The sequence below is a fragment of the Pithys albifrons genome, chromosome 8 (assembly GCF_047495875.1).
Source record: "Pithys albifrons albifrons isolate INPA30051 chromosome 8, PitAlb_v1, whole genome shotgun sequence".
NCBI lineage: Eukaryota > Metazoa > Chordata > Aves > Passeriformes > Thamnophilidae > Pithys > Pithys albifrons.
In genome coordinates, this window is record NC_092465.1 from 21,514,640 (window position 1) to 21,534,265 (window position 19,626).

Sequence of the window (19,626 nt, forward strand, 5' to 3'; positions counted from 1 at the left end):
TGCAAGCTGTTATTTAGTTTGTTTCTATTTAATTTCTTTCTTTGTTAAAGGTTTCTCTTTGGACTCTGGTAAAGGAATTGTCTCCCAAGATGAGACGACTTTTGTGTCTGGTGCCCCAAGAGCCAACCACAGTGGAGCAGTTGTTTTACTAAAAAAAGAGAAAAATCAGAGAGCCCTTTCACTGGAGCATGTTTTTGAAGGAGAAGGCCTGGCCTCTTCTTTTGGCTATGATGTTGCTGTTGTGGACCTCAACAGTGATGGGTATGTCTGTGGTTGACTCCTGCTGCCTGTATAAAGGAGGATAACAATCCTGTTTATTTCTGCTTCGGTTTTCACATTGGAACTACAAGGAATGCCAAATCCCACCTTCCATGTTTAGGTGGAGGAAATGGCGAGCATCTTGGGGAACCAGTCAGGACACAGTCTATGTTTCCAATTACAGAAGAGTTTTATTTAAACAATTAGTGTAAACAATGAAGAAGGAACCAGTCTCATACTCAAAGAAGGCCCTAAAAGATCCCTGCATGTGCCACCAAGATAATAAACCAGTTTGTAGTGTCAGTGGGGTTGTTAGTGCTCAACCGGTTCAATGCGTGTTTTAGTCTTCATTCAGCAGCTCTTTGGGCAGCTGATCTTGAGCTCACAGTCTGATCAGTTATTTGTCACAGTTCTTCTGCAAAAGCACTGCTTTTTTTTCTTTTAATTCTAAGATGGCAAGACATTGTTGTTGGAGCCCCACAGTACTTCGACAGAAGTGGAGATATTGGTGGTGCTGTGTATGTCTACATTAACCGTCAAGGCAAGTGGGAAGGAGTGAAACCTCTTCGCTTAAATGGAACAACAGACTCCATGTTTGGACTTGCAGTTGAGAATGTTGGGGATGTTAATCAGGATGGATATCCAGGTAAGTGGAAAGTGCTGACAATAAAAATGAACGTGACTGTTTTGCCAGTGCCAGGCTTAGAACATCTTACCCTTAATGTGATTGCACACGGCAGAAAGAGCATGAATGACTTTAGATGTTGCAACTTCCTTTCAACAGATATTGCAGTAGGGGCTCCATATGATGGTTTTGGCAAAGTATACATTTATCATGGATCCAGGAATGGAATAAATACAAAACCAGCACAGGTAATGAAATAACCTTTACTATATAATTAGTTTTGAACAAAATTAAATAAATGATAGGGCTATCCATCTTCTCCCTTTCCATTACTGTTAGTGGGGTGGTGAGTATGCAGCAAAGTCACAGGACCCTCCAAAGATTGCACTGCTGGCCAGAAAGATTAGGAATTCTTGATATTAATACACATTTGATTTCTGGGGCCATCCTTTGGCACCAATAATATGTAGAGAAGGAAAAAAGCACGTAGATACATAAGTTTGGTTTTTTTAAAAGTAAATCTGGTGATTTGAAAATGAGTTTCTTAATTTTCTCTTTTACTAGTACACTTCCTTCTTAAATAAAAAAGTTAATGCCTTTTTAGTTTTGAGGACCACTGTGTCCAGTTTGCAAGGTGAGAATGGAACGTGATTGCCCTCCCAAGAGTACTACTAGCATACTTTTTAGCATACTTTTTCAGTTTCAAGTGTCTATAGTGCATAAATACTGTAAATAAAGATGAACTAAGCAACATCTGTATACAGATAAACAATTTCTGGTACTCACTGCTATTGCAAAGTTAACTTATTGGAAGAAAAGCAGTTCAGTGTCATTTACCTGAACTGAACACAGGGTCCTATTTCACAGGTTCTACTTCATTGTTTCTCTTCCCTCTTGTTTTGGTTTTTTTTTTGCCATAAAACAGTTACGTTCACTTGTTACTTATTTCACTTTAATAGCTTTTAAATGTCTGAATTCCCTCAATCTGTTTGCTCTTTAGATTCTTGATGGTGAAAAAGCAAACACCAATTTCTTTGGTTACTCTATTGCTGGAAACATGGACCTGGATAAAAATGCCTACCCTGATATTGCTGTTGGTTCCCTTTCAGATTCTGTAAATGTGTACAGGTATTATATACAGAACCTTAACTAAGTATACCAAGGTTTTTATTTTTTTTAAACAATTTGCTTAGTAGTAACAACAAGCTGTTTGTCCTGGAGTGTATTTTTCTTCCTAGAAGGTGGAAATTCAGGGCTGGGGGGGACAAGGGTGAGAATTCCATAAATTGGTTTATTACTTTATCCCCCTCTTTTCCTTGAGAAGCTGCCTTGCAATCAGTTCAGAGTAAGAGGGTGAATGTGGACATTCCTGTGGAGTTCTGGTGTGTGCAGTATCCCTGTACCATGGCTTTTGCTCTGTGTTAACTTGGATGCCTGTCCTTTAATGGAATTTAAAGGTGATAAGTAATTCCTTTGCCTTAAGGAGAAGTTAACTGATACATTTGCTTGTGCTTTTGTTATATAATCTAACTGTGCTTTACCGAAGATGGAACAAAACAAAACCAAACCAACCCCCACTTCTGTAGCTGAGGGGTCCTGACCAGTGAGGCCTTACAGCCTTACTGGGTTCCATCACACAGCAGCGAGGAAGCCCTGAAGAGATAAGAGCCTTTGGGATTTCTGTAGCACATGCCTAAATTAAGGATGCAGTCACAGTCTTTTGCAGACCTCTGCTTTTTTCCATTTTAATGTACTGTTGAGCTGAATCACTAGTAATGGACAGGAAGAGAACTGTCTCTCATCATCAGAGCTGTGAATGCTGCATCAAGTTCACGTCTTTGGTGGTTGCTGTCAGGTCCTAAAGGAGGAGGAGCAGAAACTCCAAAATTTGATATCTCGATTTTGGGAACGAAAACAACTTTTCAGGCAGAACAGCCTTCCCTACAATTTATGCTCCCATCTCTAAAGTATATAGTATCTGTGTACATAATTGTAATGTGCTTAAATACACTGGAACAGCACCCAAGAAAACCAACTCACATGCCTCGTGGAAGAGAACAGAGTAGGTGGAAGAGGAGTTCATTAGATTATTAAGTTTTCTGCTTACTCAAAAGGAACTTTAATCTTTTGCTGATAAGGGTAGGACAAAAAATTTTACAAGGTGAAAATAAAAACCTCTAAGGTGATGAACAGTGGAAGGGGTGGCCCCAGTTAAATGGAGGAGGTGGCTTACTGGCTGTTTTAAACAAGCCTTAGATGTATTGATGAGAACAGGATCAGCTCATTCATTTGTTCATGTGAAATGTCTTCTCTCATCCCTTCCAAAATGGAAGAGAAAGGAAAAGTTGTGAGTCTGAATTAATGGTTACAGCCTACATGCAGAGGAATTAAGCACTGACAACATAATTTCGCACAGCCACCCAGGCTCCTCATTAAAACTGTTGTGAACATCAATCTGAATGAACTTTAGTACCTACAGTTGTTTACAGGGGCTGAATTACTGTTCGGGTAGAAACCACCACTGAATTTTCTGGTTTTTGTATGTGTATAAAATGACAGCCACAACATCACGTTAATGTAGCCTGCTGCCCTGTCAGGGATTCAGTACAGTGGCAGTTGTTCTTCGTTACTTGTGTTGCTTAGCTTTAAATAGTTTTCTTCTGTTTCTAACCAGTATCAAAGCCAAACTCTGTTTCTTGGGGTGTCTTTGTTGCAAATCAGTGCAGGATATGAATTACTTTATTAATCTTAACATAACCTTCTTTTTTTTTAACTCTTTATTTTCATTCCCCATTTTCCCTCAAATGAAGATCTCGGCCTGTGATAAGCATTAGAAGAAACATTACAGTACAGCCTGACAGAATTGATCTAAAGAAGAAGCATCCTGAGGACAATAGTGAAATATGGTAAATAAAAAAGCTATTCTATCAGAAGCTTTGGTGTATTGAGTTTTCTGTTGTCAAAATTCATTCAGTGATGATGTTCGAGTGAAGGGATTTGATGGTTGTGCAGGTTAAGCAAATGTATCTGCATGTGATCATTCTGAAATCCTGAATTTCTGACAAATACTGTGCTAAAGACAAGGTATGGAATATGTTCTGTTCATAATGTCTGCTTTTGAAAATGAATGTCACTTTGCACTTCTGACTTCTAATTCAAGTATCTTGGCTTAAACAGCTTTTTCTTGAGAAGAGATGCAAGAACAAATGCCAGAAAATTTTTTTAATTGCTTATTAACCATTTTTTATTGCTTTGTAATTCAGTCTAGTAAGCAACAAATACCAGAGTCATAAGACTGATGAGATCAGTCAATGCACTATTAAAACTTTTCAGTCTGTTGGACCATGCCTTATTATTTTCTTGGTACTTTTTACAGGATGGATGTGAAAGCATGTTTCGAATATACTGCAAACCCCAAAGATTTAAATCTAAATATAAGTAAGTTTTTAAGATAAATATTTTTCATCTGTTTGTCATGTGATTTATTTTTTTCTTTAGAGCTTATCATGGAAAGGTAGTATTCAGATTGTAGTGACTCAGACAGGGATTGTCAAATTTAAAATGTCACTCAGTCCTAAGGTCAGCTATTGCACTATCTGTATTTAGAGTCATGCTGGAGTGTTAAGCTCTTCTGTGGATGACAGAAACTTTCTCAGTATTATAACTGCCAGTTAGCAAATGGCTGCCTTACAGACCCAAACCATTTTGCCTCTACAGGTTACTGCTGCTTTAAAGAATAGTTTTAAAAGCCCATTTTATGTATTGTTAGTAAGCATTATTTCTTATTGTAGGCTTATCCTATAAAACTGTGCCCTGTATTCACAAAAGTGGTATTGTGGAGATCGGTAACTGAAATAAAAAAATTTGCATTAATAGGAGAAGACTGGAAGACTGTGCCACAATTACAGTCAAAAATGTAAGGCACTTACTACAACGCTGCTGTTACTACCTCTTGGAGAGCCATGTAGTATTTTGAGATGAAATGAGAAGAATTTTAAACCCAAAGCCCTTTTTTCTCTTGTGTTGTCTTGCGTTTCTCCATTACTTGTAAAGTCCAAAGGATGTACCTGAATAAGGTCCTGGTCCTTCAACAGGTGAAGTGCTTCCAGGTCTCAGACGCTGCTGCACTCTGTGCTGTTCTCATCTTTGCAAGATTGAATTGGCTCAGTGAATAGAGATAATTAAAACATGCACTGAGTTCAGGTCCATCCAAACATGCCTCAGCACACAACTTGGAAGCTCTAGCCACACGTGTGCTTTCAGTGTTAAAATTAACAGTGTACCTTCGCCTCAGAATCCTGCTGGCTCTCAGGTGCCATTTGGGACCCAACAGGAATCCCAGACAGCCCAGTGTGGGTATTTATAGTGTGGTACCTCAGCCCTCTGCTGGCTCTGCAGCAGCAATTGCAGCTGCCCCAGCCAGCTCCACATGCCTGTAAGGGAACAGTGTGCTTTGGGAATAACAAGATTTGATTTAGAAGTTTGCTATAGATTTACTCACAGAGTACTGGCCCTCAACTGTGGTGGGACAAAACTGACATAAGAAAAAAGTTTTGCAAATAACTGAAAACAGTTTGTGAATCCCACACTGAATGAAACAATCGTCAAGAATAATGCTGTAAGATCATAATTGGAGAAGTTCTTTTAATAAGGCAGTGATTAATTTTTTTAAATGACTTTATTTTGTCACATAGAGCTTGACTATACATTTGAAGTGGAAAACGAGAGGCGGCAGCTGGGCCTGCCATCCAGGGTACAGTTCAGTGACCGCTCGTCTGATCAGTTCACTGCAAGTACAATCCTGAGGGGACAGAACTCAGTGGAGTGTGTTTCTACAAAGCTTGTACTGCAGGTAAGGAAGAGTATTTTATTTCTGTTTCATTTAGATCCATTTAAAACAAAAGAATGCTCTTTTTTTCTCTTGGCCTCACAGAAGGAACCTTTGTATATTACTCAAAAGTCACATGCAATATAAAGCTTCAAAAACAAAACCTCACCATAGTTTAGTACTTTACTCTTCCCTGCTTCCTCCTGTTGCTTTTCTTGAAAAATATGAATAAAAGTTGTAGCTGCTGCAGCCACTCTGGAGCTCAGTAGAGCTGAACTGATTTTGAACAATAGAGAGGGACTAAATGCCAGAAATGGAGGGCTGTTTCCAACAGAAGTAACTGCTACAGAATTTGGTGGTGTAACTGTCTAGGAGAAGAATTTTAACCCGTGGGTTTTGGAGGGGATGAATGCGCAGGGCAAGAAAGCTTGGTGTGTGCTCTCTTGACTTGGCAGCTACACTGCCCCTTAAAGGTGGCATTGCTCCAGGAGATGAACAAACTCCCTCTGCGGCTCAGCAGGAATGAGTCTGCCTCCAAAGCTGCTTTTGACCACAGCAAATTAAAGAGCTTTGAATTTATGCAGTAGAATTGTGGAATAGTTTGACTTGGAAGGGACCCTTAAAAATCATCCAGTTCCAATCCCCCTGTCACAGACAGGGACACCTTCCACTATACCAGGTTGCTCATAGCTCAGTCCTACCTGTTCTGATTTTATTTTACTGTTGGAGTATAAATTTTACCTGCTTGAATTACCATCTGTTGTTCTAGGAATTCCTAATGGTGAGGGAAATCATCAGATTGGAAAGCCAGGAAAAAAAAAAAGATAGGCTTGTATACTTAATATTCTTGCACGTGTTTAGAAAATGCTGGGTTTATATATAGTATCAAAAGCTTGAATTTGTGTTTTCTTCTCTACCCTGTATACTAACTATGTAATTTAAAATATTTTAGCAGGAAAAAACTAAAGATAAGCTACGTCCCATTCCAATATCAGTCACTGTTAAAATTGCTGGCCTGGATTCTTCACCATCCACAAGAAAAGAGAGTGCACTTCCAGATCTTATACCAATTCTAGATTCAAATGAATCTGAAACAAAGACCACAAAAGTAAGTCTTTGATATTACATATTCATATAAATCTGCACATCTATAAATAATTAATTTTAAAGACCGTAGAAAGCTAAATGATAGCCAAAGCAAATAACTGGGGTGGCACTGGACTTGTAACTACTGTCTTACTATTTTATATTTTGTTCTGAACTTGTTACAAGATGTGTTTATTTTGCAACAAAAGTGAAGATGGTGTAATGGCTTGGGTTTTTTTCTCTCCCCAACAAGTTTAGGAGGAAATACACTTTTGATTAAAAATGGAAATCCATTGTCTCCTGCTATGAACGTTTGTCTCATATAACAAAATAATGTACAGCCTAATCCTTCCACTGGATGTCATAACAGCCTTTGAGCAAATGACTGCAGTTGTGATCTAAAAAGGAGGGAATATCTCAAAGTTCTCACTTTGTCAATGCTCATTGAAGAAGCAGGCTTAAGGATGTATTTCCTCATTAGAACGGTACTCTTCACTTAGAAATATTCAACTCTGCCTTTTTAGGCACATTTAAAGTTCTAAATTACCAGCATCATGGGCTACATCTCACAAAGAAAAACTTGATAGGCAAGAAGTCTGGTTAAAATCTGAACTCTGCCCAGGAAAAGTGTCTCTGAGTTCTGTGTAGATGCTTTATGCAGTGTACTTCAGAAATCTTGTTTCAATCTACTATCATGTGTCAGGCAGTAAAATTGCTTTGCTTTATTTAGGTGGAGTTCTTAAAAGAAGGATGTGGAGAAGACAATGAATGTCACAGCAATCTGAAACTTCAGTACCGGTTTTGCACTCGAGAAGGAAATGAGGACAGGTTCAGTTATTTACCAATGTAAGCATTGATTAATGCATTGCTAAAGTTCAAATTATTAACACGTGCTCAAAAGAACTTTTAGGAGAGGTTTCTGAGAGAGAAAGCATGTTTTGTTTTGTGTCTGGCAAACACAGGCCTGTGTAGTACTACTGACCTGTCAGGGTGAGGAAAGGCAAGAGCCGGGAGGAGCTTGAGAAGAAAAGTGGTACAGAGTCAAATGGATACAAAGTGGCCACAACTGTGCAGATGTGGGTGGGCTTAAAGAAAAGTTTTTAATGCCTGGAGAAATGAGATTCTAAACCAGCCTTACAGTAGTTTATTGTGTGTGACACTGTTAACTCTTTTGCAGATGACATTTGCCTGAGAGTATGACAACTCGAGATAGTGTAGTCTAGTAGCCCAAGACAAGCACTTAGAGAGAAACGAACAGAGCAACCATTTCACTGTAAAACACACTCCCAGCACCCCACTGCATCCCTCCTCCCTGGAGGGCCAGTGAAATTAGAAGAGGAGTAAAACAAACAGAAGGAGGTATATTTGCTTACTTTTAACAGTCAATCACCTTTAGCAGTGAGTGCCACACCCTGACTCAGAAGCCAAAACCATGTGCACTTTACAGGAGAAAAGCAGATCAGTGGATTGATCTGGAGAAAAGTCATCACTATTGAATATGAGTCAGATGCGAGTGCTGGTTCAAAAATACTATAAACTCTTGATTACTTGAGGGATTTATCAGTCTGTTCTGTCCTGTTAACTGCTGGCCACTTTCAGAGATGAAATACTGGTCTGGGGAAAAAACCTGTGACTGTTCATGTGTTTATAGCCTCAAAGTAATTCCTCCCTAACACAGGAAATTCTGTTTGGGTAAACCATAAGAAGCAAACTTTCATACACATTTTTCCTAATGCACACAACCCTGTATCTCTTGTTTCTGTAGTGAAAATGATATGCCAGTGCTTGTTCTGAAAGATCAGAAAGATATTGCCCTGGAAATAACAGTGACAAACAGTCCTTCTAATGTAAATCCACAAAAAGATGGTGAAGATGCATATGAAGCTAAACTAATTGCAACTTTTCCAGACAGTCTGACATATTCTGCATTCAGGGAAATGAAGGGTTATCCTGTAAGTATTTTTAAGAGAAAAGATACTAAAATTTTTTTAATATTTTCAGCATATTTTCACTTGTAAATGTATTCTGTTCAATCAGGAGAAACAGTTAACGTGTACTGCTAACCAGATTGGTTCTCAAGTAGACTGTGAACTTGGAAATCCTTTTAAAAGAAATTCCAATGTAAGTTGCAACTATTTTACTCAAGTCGTAAAATCTCCTTCCTGACTGTGGTTGTCCAAAGTTTCTGTGTCATAACTCGAAATTTGATTTGGATCTGTTTTTTTTAACTCTAGAACTTGGTGATGCATTTCTATAATATTTACATATATTAATATATTTTATAAAACGTTTATATATTTCATTATATTCTTTGTTGTCTAGGTCACTTTTTATCTGCTCTTAAGTACTGCTAAAGTTAATGTTGATACAACAGACTTGGACATTAACCTGAAGCTGGAAACGTAAGTTTTCTTTGCGCTATGTTTTTATATAGAGTTGTAAACATACTGAATTAGGCTGTTCCATTCACAAAAGTAATTTAATAGTAAAGTGAAAACCACTAAATTTGTAAAATAAACACCATTGTTTCCTTTTCATTGTAGAACAAGCACTCAAGTTAATTTGACTCCAATTACAGCTAGTGCTAAAGTGGTTCTTGAATTGCTTTTATCACTCACTGGGTAAGTGTTGATAGAATAACAGATGGAGGGTCTGGGGACAGTTTTGCTGCAGACTCGTATAAATCTGATTATTCTCCTTTCCCACCCCCACCTGAACAGAGTTGCTAAGCCTTCTCAGGTGTATTTTGGAGGTAACATCGTTGGTGAGAGTGCTATGAAATCTGAAGATGATATTGGAAGCCTCATAGAGTATGAATTCAGAGTGAGTAATTTAGATTAATGCCAACAGCTGCTTTTAATCAGATGCATAGCTTGGAAAAGTTGCTATATTTCAATTGGATTTCCCTGTCCCAGAATCCCAACTTCCTGATCAGAATATGCAGTCTGACTGTGGACTAGAGCTTCTTTTAGGCCTTGATGTTTTATGACCATATTTTGAGGAAGTGACCCAAGTCTGGCTGTACGCTTTTTGTGGAGCTGTTCACGCACATTGAGTTACAGGGTGTAAAACCCCCTGGGGGTGGGGAACAAAAGTGAGAGCAGAACCTGCTTGTGGCCTGCCCAGGCCTTGGCTGGTGCACACAGGCAGCGAGTACAGGCACGTGCTGCCTGCAGGACTGAGCCAGCACTCAGGAATGTTGCAAGAGCCCCTCTGAAAACATGGGTCTGTTTCACTGGTTTGGTCTTCTGGCTAATGTAAATCAAGGAGAAGACTAAGAGAAGTCCATCTTGGTCAATCCTTTACTTGCCTCTATAGCTGCACACATGTATTAAAATAGCAGCAGTTAGAGTATCTGATTGAGAACTAGCTATCATGAATAGTAACACTAAACAAGTAAAAAAGAGGTTGGGAAACAACGTCTAGACTTATGAGCACAAAACCTGGTTATCTCTGTTTCCTCATAAACGTGCAGTTTGCCTCAGTTAGGTAAGTAACTGACTGGAGTTGTCATTTCACATGAAGACAGGTTTCTGTAAATCAACAACTAGAAGTTCATGTAAGGGAATTTTAATTCTTATATGTTTAAACCCTCTATTTACTTGCTATCCAGGTGTGCTAGTTTTAGTATATGCTTTCTCTTTGTACTGCTTTGACTGCCTTTCATCTGATTTAAATTTCATGTTAGCTGCATGCTTAAAGCTTGTCCAAGTCAGTAATGCTTTCAAGAATAAAATCCCTTTAAAAAGTATTTAACAGTTTAAAGAATGTTTGTTTTAACAGGTAACTAACTTGGGGAGACCACTGAAAACATTTGGCACTGCTTCCCTGGACATCCAATGGCCGAAAGAAATTAGTAATGGCAAATGGCTGCTTTATTTGATGAAAATAGACTCCAAAGGCTTGGAAAAAGTCTCCTGTCGACCTGAGGATGAAATCAACAGTCTGCATGTTGCAGTATGTTAGTCTTCCATTCATGAATTGGTACAACATGAAAGCACCCTACAGCATGTGATAGTAGGGCATACCAGAGCTTGCCTTTGGAAGGATTTATTTATCTTAAGAAGCTCAGTAGTACAATACATGAACAATTTGTCAATTATTAAGCTTATTAGGAGGCTTCGTAACAGCTATTGAGAGTGACATGCTAAAGGATAAATGCTAATGTCATGGTGACTTTTTGAAATGGGCACTGCTGGCATATATATGCTTATACAGCATGAAACTGCTGATCGCTCTAACAAATTTCATCAGCATTACTGAAAACTGTTCAATAATAAAAACAATCTGAGTTCTTACTCAGAAAACAATAAATAACTGTAAACATCTCCCCAGCCTGAGGGAATTCTATGTACTTTTTTAAAGACAAAAGTCTTGGATTTAAATTTACTTATTTATGACAAATATAATAAAAAGAATTTCTCAAGCACTTTTCATAGGCCTGCATTGTGTTTATCTAGCAAGATCTTTTTCCTAAAACAGGAGCCTTTTTTCCTTTTTTTCATATAATCTTAAGATTGTATGAGAGGAATTTTTATTTTCTACCATTAATCTTACATGCATATAAACCCCTTCTTGTCAGGTCACTATTTTAGTTAATAAAATTTTCACTGAGTGTATAGCATTGAAGGCTTTATAAATGTAAACCTCCCCTATTAAAATAGTCAGTTGGCCTTTCTTTAGGTAATCTCAAATTTTTTATTCTTGACTCCACTATTAGCAGTAAATGTAACTAGGGATATATACGGAGTCATTCTCATGTGCTGATTTTGGAAGAAGAAAACGCTCACTGAACTCCAGTTTCTCTGCTTGCATGGGGTCAGAATGAAAAGATGCTTACGATAAACTACTTTTTTTCCCCCCGTTTTAGGAATCGCATAACTCCAGACGGAAGCGTGAGGTTGCAGAGAAGCAGATTACAGACAGCCAGGCGTTTCCTTTATTTGCAGAAAGAAAATACAAAACCTTGGTAAGGACATTATACCAACTGTAGTTTTGGTCAGATATGTCTCCTTGCACTCGTAGGAGAGCTTTTCTGAGTTTGTCAGGGTGAAAGAATTTATCTCTTTACCTTATTTTTATCTTGCATCCGAGTACCAATGCTTTTAAAATTTAATTTATAGTATCTACTGATGAGACAGAACTAGGAAGGAGTATCTGCTTTGTTATCTATGTTAATATAAACAGGTAATAGCATCTTCATTGTGTTTTCCTATTGCTGTTCTTGCATGGAAGTATGATGCATCTAATCCAAGTTTGAATCTTGGGGTGAGGTTTAAACATTCTGTGAGGATGTCATCTTATTTACATGTAGAAATATGTAATTGCAGGACTGCAGTGTGAATGCACGCTGTGTGGACATAAAATGTCCCCTGAAGGGTTTAGACAGCAAGGCGTCTATTGTGCTGCGCTCCAGACTCTGGAACAGCACTTTCTTAGAGGTAAGTCTTCTTACCTGACATTTTTGAGAGGTCAGAGTTCCTTCCTATTCTGTGTCTAATATCCATATTTTATTTTGGAACAGCAATACTCCAAAATGAATTACCTGGACATTCTTGTTAAGGCTTCTATCAGTGTTCCTGCTGCAGCTAAGAATGTTAAACTCACAAATGAAGTTGCTCAGGTAGGTTCAATTTTTAATGCTAACTACATGTTTTTGTTGTGATGGTTCCAGCTTATCTCAAAAAAACAGGAAAGAAACAAATCTAAATCAAAACTATCTTAAAGTCTAACTTTTTAACTGAATTCTGAATTATTGATAATTTTCACCTTCTAATTAGGTTGGAAAAATTCACTCACATATTGAAATAATACCAGTAGGACTTTTTCTTCAAAAACATTTTGTAGAACATCTTGTTAGAAAAAAGATAAGATGTATACATTGCAGATTTATAATTAAACGTGGATCTTCTGAAATGCTCTTTCCATCTTCACATATTTTCTTTCCTTTAGGTGCGTGTTACTGTCTTTCCTGCAAAATCAGTAGCCCTTTACACAGGAGTACCTTGGTGGATCATTGCAGTGGCTATTCTTGCTGGAATATTGATGCTTGCACTGTTGGTATTCCTACTATGGAAGGTAAGTTTTTATTCATCTGGCTATTTTTTATTTCCTCATCTGTAACTGACAAGATAGCAAACCAATTAAGCAAATGATGAAGTCTTTGGGACTTAAAATAGGGCAAAAGTACCCAAACCATACATTATTAGTTTCTCAATTTTACAGCATTTGGAATGAAAACGGTTATATGCGTGGACTTGTTATGTAATTTTTTTGTTTTCACATCCTTGAAAGGAAGTATTTTGAGCTCTGTGCAAAACTCAAGACAAATGTTGAGAGACCACAGTTGGATACAGTCAATGGTAGCCTCTGCAGTTAGGTGTAAAACTTCACTGAGCTGTTTACAACTGCTTTAGCAAGGCTATGCTCCCATAACATCAGAAATACCATTTAAGTGACGATAGATGAAAATAACAAAAGGGTACAGTAATAATACACACCCAAGTGTGCTGGTGAATTTCTGTGGTATGGGCTTTTTATTCTTAGTTTTTAAAGGTCTAGACACATAGTACTTGCTATTATGGGGTAGCAGAAGTTTATTAATAAAGAAAATTGCAGCAATTAGCTTTGCTGAGGAACTACTTGCTGCAGGTTGCTTCTTACAGGATATTCTGACTTCCTTATTTTCTAATAAATGCTCAGCTGCTCCTGCATATGTTCTGATGAATTAAGGCTTTGGATAGGCTGTTAGGTTATAGCTACTGGTGTTTTACTGTACATGAACATAGATGCATTTTTCACATGCACACACAATGTGTAAAATGCTACTTTTGATGATGAACACTGTGTTTGTTTCGTGAAGGACAAACATTATACTGCAGACAGATACCTAATGGGTTTAAGATAAAAACTTGTGTGGAACAGGTCAGAGCAGTAATTAATTGTTTGTGTTCTGCCCTGCGCTTTTGTTTGTCCCATGTACTACTCTATATAAGCAGTTTTTTGTATAGGCTTCTTTCTGCTCTTCACAGTCAGCTTCAGTTGATGTGGACATACTTTATTGTAGCTTTTTTATCAAAATGCCTCTATCATCAGGTCATTCTGTTATTCTGTCAGTTATTTGGGTTGTTCTGTTATTTTATAAATGAAGTTAGTCCAAGTTCTCAGATCTAGAAACAGCTGACTTCTTGTGATTTATTTATTTATTTATTTTAAATTTTCCTGTTGACCTGTGAAGGGAACAAAGGGAAGACAGTTCACAGAGTTAACCTAAGTCAGTGTTATGGGTTTGACTTCTTCCAGTCCATAAAAATTGACTAAATACCTTGCTTCCTTGTAGTGTGGTTTCTTCAAGAGAAATAAGAAAGATCATTACGATGCCACATATCACAAGGCTGAGATCCATGCTCAGCCATCTGATAAAGAGAGGCTTACTTCTGATGCATAGTATTGATCTACTTCTGTAATTGGTAACTGATGGTATTTTTTAATTTTTAGCTGTGGCACGTGCTATGGTTGTGGTGGCTAACTGTTAAGCTTGTTCTGCATATGTTCTATTAACTTCTGGATCTCAAACTATTGTATTTGCTTGCTCATGCTGTTCATAGTTTCAGCTTTTGGTGCATGTGAACACACACAGGTGTTTACCTTGGTCTAAAACGCTTCTTGTTTATTTCTTTAGAAAACATGTTGATCTTTTGCAATGGGGTTTAGTCTTTTTTTAAATTTATGTTTTAACCCTACAAGTAAGTTTTTTTTAAGCTTGCAAGATGGTGATCAACATGGCAGAGTTAAAATGTAAAGATAAGACTATATGGACAATATATAAATTTGCTTTACTAACCTTTAGTGCATGCTAAAAGGTACATGTTGCTTACAATGAGAGGGTTTTTCATAATGAGAATTTATTGCTGTGGAAACATCTGTTTTACTTGAGTTCTAAGGTCCACTTTTCTAGGAAGACACTTTGCTGAAGCTACTAGATGCATGATGATTTCTGTTTCCAGCAACCTTTATTCAAATTAAGATATCACATGCTTGTACATTCTATCAGGAAGTGATGCTTGGAATTGAGGTGGGGAGGAATTCTTAATGAATTATGTCAAAACCACGTCTAATGAAATCTTAAATATGAGATGGCTACAGATTTGGTTTGTGCTCACTGTAATTTCTAAAAAAAAATTCAGTTCCATATAAGTTCAAATACTAAAAACTCAAACTACCAACTAAAACAAAAAACCCCAGCACTCTAAATACTATGAACAAAACCTTGCCCCTTTAATGTATTCTTACCCCCAGCAGTGTCTAATGACAGCTGGATGGCACAATGTCTCTTAACCGTAATCTTGACCTCAGTCAGTGATTCTTAAATCATGCAAAGCTGAGTGTCTACTAATCATCATCTCTGTAACATTGTAGCCATAGCTCCATTTTGTTTGGAAAATTGATTTCAGTCTGTTCCTCTATATTTAAAATCCGTTTTTACAATCTTTGAATAAAAAATTGCAAATCACAAACAAACTGGATTTCATCTAGGGTGACTTCCCATGGCAAAGTAAACAAGACTCATGTCTCTTAACATTGCATATGTGTAGTTAGTTTAGGTGACTACAGTTGAGGTGGTGCTTTGAAAAGCAAGCCTCTAGTCTAGCCTTTCTTGAAGGTTCTGGAAATCTTTCTGTAGGTTCTCAAGGGTAAATCATGTCACCATGCAGGAAGACACTGAAGTACGTACTTACCTTTGATTCAGGAGAAGCAACTTTCCTGAACTGTATCAACTTCTTTGTATAGCAGTAAATGCTCTCATTAGATGAATGAACCGCTTTGTACTGGAGGGAATCCTGTTAAGGTGTTAGATGGTCACCATATGCTCAGGCTGTGCCATTTGTCTTCAACTGCTGCTGGAACAACTAATGCAGACCTGCTGCCTCACGTTTTTACAGCTACCTATGCTATGTTTTTGGCCTACATATTTTTTCACCGATTTTCTTACCTGTATATTTGTGCAAAGGAAGAATTTCCTGCCTCTATAGTTGTAGTAGTTCGGCAGCAACTTTAAACCTAAACTGTTCTTCTTCTTCTCTGCCCCAGTGTGGGTTCTTCCGTCGTTCCAGGTACGATGACAGTGTTCCCCGCTATCACGCTGTAAGAATTCGAAAAGAAGAGTGACAGATCAAAGCTGGGAAACACAAAGACCTTGAGACAAAACAGTGGTTCACAAAATGGAATGAAAATGAAAGTTATTCTTAGGGAAAAATGTTTTTCAGCCACAAAGTTCAGATAGAGGTTAAGGTTTTCATAATGGAATACTGATGGAGTTAGACCTATGAACACTATGGACATTCACCATTTGATTGTAGATATTACTACTTATATTGAGGCTTTTATTTGCACACTTAAAATTGCTTCAACAGACTTTATTTGCATTATTTAATTTCCAGACTGTCTCTTTCCTCCCTTAAACTTAACTCACACTTCAGAAATTACTACTTTGATTTGGGGTCTTTTCTACAAAATGTGCAAAACCACTACAACACACCTTTTCCTGTGATCCTGACCTTCTTTCTAGGTATGTAAGGAGTACATGATTAAGGTCAAGAGAGGTTCTCCATCCTTCCCTCATTGCATAGTGCTTTACAAACACACAGTGGCCTTAACATACTTCGAGTATAACTTGCAAGTCTGCTTTAGTCACAACCTTTTCCTGCTGCAGTACTTAGGGCTTAACAAAAAGCATCATCCTAAATTACTTGTGCAATGGGTCATGTTGCTTGATTTTATCTTTTTTTAAGATCAGATTGTGTGATTCTTGCTCACAACAAATATACACAGGTTTTTTTTTAAAAAAAGAGAGGCTTGAATATTAGATGTACTTTTTGTATATATATATTAGTCATTTTTGTATTTATTTTTATTATAAATCATTGTCTTTGACTAACTGTTAGGCCAAAGACTTAACTGAATTTTCAAATCCACTCTGTTTTTGAACTTCAGATTATGAGACCTGAGGCTTTCACTGCATTTTAATAAGTCACTGAAGGTGCCAATGCTTTCTAAAAATGTAAATATTTATACCAATACTGTGTATGGGGGTTTTCTTTTCCTGATACTTGTAACTTTGTCTTGTAACATCAGGTCTTGTAACATGATTTGTATATTATTGCAGAGTATTTAAGGATTTGGACACCAAACAAACCTAGGGTTTTGGATACAGTTTTATACTTGCGACAAGAAAGTGAGTTTTCTCAAAACAGCCTTCTGGCTTCATAAGGACTTACTGTTTGGCAAAAGGCATTGACTACTGTGGCTGTTAGACAGCACTTGAAGGAGTCTATAGCTGCCTCACCTTAACTGGGTGGATCTGAGCTCATCCACCTTGAGACTACTGAATCATCTTGAATACCTGAATGTTGAGAAAAGTAGAACCATGATGTTGTTTATCAGTACTCTAGTTATTGTAACATAAGTGATAAAATTATTTAAAGAGCTTACTTTTTTACCCATGTTCTAAAGCATTGGTACTATTTAGTTCATAATTGTTTATTCCATGTGAAAAAAAATCTGCTCAAAAAGTGTGCATGTTAATTGACTGTCATTTGAACTATGCAAAAGCCTCTTGGTACTTTTTCCCCTCATAGGGTTAAAAACTGCTAGGAGGACAGTTGTCAAGTGTCTTATTTTTACTACTAACTTTTAACATTACTATGAAGGTGTGGTCACCTAAAAATTATAATTAATTTACTATGATCATTGTTCTTAAATAATCTCAATGTTATGACCCTGATTTTATGAACATTTACATATGAGTTATTACCAGTGTTTGAGCTTTTAAAATTCTAGCTTATTTGCTGAAAGGCTTAGCAGCACCAGAAGCTGGGCTAATCAGGGGCTAAGAAGCTTGACAAATACCCCTGAATCTAAAAGCAGATTGTGGTCCTCGCCTAAGAACATGAATGTCTTAGCAGTGTTAAAGTGAAAGTTAAAAAATAAGTCATGTCACTGGTATACTTTCATCTCCAACTTTCATTGTACCAGCTAACAATGCTACATCATTCCATAATTAGAAATTACCTGTGGATATTTGTATAGAAGTGTGAAATAAATTTTTTTTAATTAAACATTGTCTCAGTAATAATGATTTTATCACACTTAACTGAGGTGGTTATAGCTAAAGTTCACTAGAAGAATATGCTGAAAGCCCCAAGCTCTAACAAGTTCTGTGATTCTCAGTATTGCCTCAGCTCTCGCTCCTGCCCTACGCAGAGAGGCAGACAAGGAGCTGCAGGAGGTAACTGTTCAATCTCTGCCCGCAGGCTCTTTGCTGCTCTGCTGCATTGCCGGCACTGGTGGGGGCAGGCAGAGCCCGGCACAGCTCCACGTGTCAGCTCCCAGCAGGGCACTGCTGCCCTCTCCTTGCTCCAGGCTTGTGCTCATGCTTCCCAGGAGACCTTCAGTGCAAGCAGCCTCCTAAAAATTTTCTTAAGTACTGCCGGAGAAGTATTTGAGTAAGTAGGGGAGTTGGATACCTCCCCAAAAATTGGTCAAGGGCTTCACATACCTGTATTTAGCAGTGAAAGTTTGATCCTGACAGTAACAGGACTGCAGGGTACAGCTTGGAGTCCACCAAAATATGTAGAGGAAAAAACACCAAATCCAACAGAGAAAATGTAGCTTATCTCCATTTTGAAGATGTCAGCCCTCACAGAATGCTATGCTCACCTTTGCTAAAAGGCCTTTTGATGCAACAAAGCCTAAAGATGAGGGTTAGCTGGATATGCTAAAGATGAGGGTTAGCTGGATATGTGCCAGGTCAGTGTTTGTTTTGGCCAAGAAACTTTCAGGACTAGAACAAGAAGATGCCACTCGACCTTTCAGAGCATGTCAAAGATGTGAACTGAACCTGCTTTTATCAAACAATTATTCTCATTTACATAATGCCCCCAAATGTATCTACAACAAGACAAAATACGGACTGGGAGAACAGTTAAGGTTTAGTACTAATATAGTATATTAGGCTTTATAGGCCATATATACTATACACTCATATGGCACTATATGTGGCATATACTATATATGCAGTAGTACAGCACTAAAATAGTGTTTGTGTAAAGCATGTATACATGTATATATATGTGCTATATTTGCTATGTACAGTGTGTGTTTGTGTACAGTGTGTATGTATCTATATAAAACGCAGACACACACTTTATATAGCCCAAGGTACATGAAAAGAATGTTGATAAAACTGCAGTACCCTCCCATGTGTTTTAACTTTCAGAGCATAGGAAATGTATCTTATGAGAGAAGTTTTTAATATAAGGGACCACCACAGCACAGTTTCAATAACTGCCTGTGCAGAAGTTACATGTGGAAAAAGAGGGAACAGGGTGCTCAGTTAGACACAAATGTCAGGACTGGCACATAAGGTGAAAGGAAACTTCTGAAAGTGGCACTGAACTGCCCGTCCCCATTCAAAGCATCCACATTCCAATAGTGATTATCATCACTGCAGTGTGTCAACATCAACAGACTACACAGAACCAGGAAGCCGCTTGTGTACAAACAGCTGAAATAACTTCTCCCAGCACAGAGTAGGCAAGGGTGGCAAGAGTTGGTTTGCAAAACCCAGGAGAACAAGCTGTGATGAAACAACCAGGCAACTGTAGCTGGCGTTCTGAGCCAGCAGAGGCCCAGGGCCATGCTGGACGTGCTTCAGCTGGCCTGCCAGACAGCAGTCTGTGTCAAGAAGAATGGCAGCAGTGTATTTCCCAATCAGGACTGTGTAAGCAGTTGCTTCAGTCTTTTATCCCAGTCCTCGGACATCTTTCAT

At 37.9% G+C, this 19,626-nt stretch overlaps 1 protein-coding gene across 3 annotated transcripts in view; it reads left to right on the forward strand.

Annotated features, from left to right (window-relative positions):
• ITGA6 (integrin subunit alpha 6) overlaps positions 1-17,914 on the forward strand; it is a 42,941-nt gene extending 25,027 nt beyond the window's left edge. For 2 of the 3 annotated variants that reach the window (XM_071562630.1, XM_071562632.1), the window contains exons 6-26: positions 51-261; positions 711-904; positions 1,043-1,131; positions 1,884-2,011; positions 3,694-3,789; positions 4,260-4,321; positions 5,578-5,735; positions 6,664-6,819; positions 7,528-7,643; positions 8,563-8,749; positions 8,835-8,918; positions 9,120-9,199; positions 9,341-9,418; positions 9,518-9,620; positions 10,581-10,754; positions 11,668-11,766; positions 12,128-12,238; positions 12,322-12,420; positions 12,750-12,875; positions 14,137-14,266; positions 15,888-17,914. In XM_071562630.1, the coding sequence (XP_071418731.1) occupies positions 51-261; positions 711-904; positions 1,043-1,131; positions 1,884-2,011; positions 3,694-3,789; positions 4,260-4,321; positions 5,578-5,735; positions 6,664-6,819; positions 7,528-7,643; positions 8,563-8,749; positions 8,835-8,918; positions 9,120-9,199; positions 9,341-9,418; positions 9,518-9,620; positions 10,581-10,754; positions 11,668-11,766; positions 12,128-12,238; positions 12,322-12,420; positions 12,750-12,875; positions 14,137-14,244 (2,459 nt within the window). In that variant the 3' untranslated portion in view covers positions 14,245-14,266; positions 15,888-17,914. The remainder of the gene's footprint in view (positions 1-50; positions 262-710; positions 905-1,042; positions 1,132-1,883; positions 2,012-3,693; positions 3,790-4,259; positions 4,322-5,577; positions 5,736-6,663; positions 6,820-7,527; positions 7,644-8,562; positions 8,750-8,834; positions 8,919-9,119; positions 9,200-9,340; positions 9,419-9,517; positions 9,621-10,580; positions 10,755-11,667; positions 11,767-12,127; positions 12,239-12,321; positions 12,421-12,749; positions 12,876-14,136; positions 14,267-15,887) is intronic. The other variant, XM_071562631.1, reaches the window with a different exon arrangement.
• Positions 17,915-19,626: the final 1,712 nt, after the last annotated feature.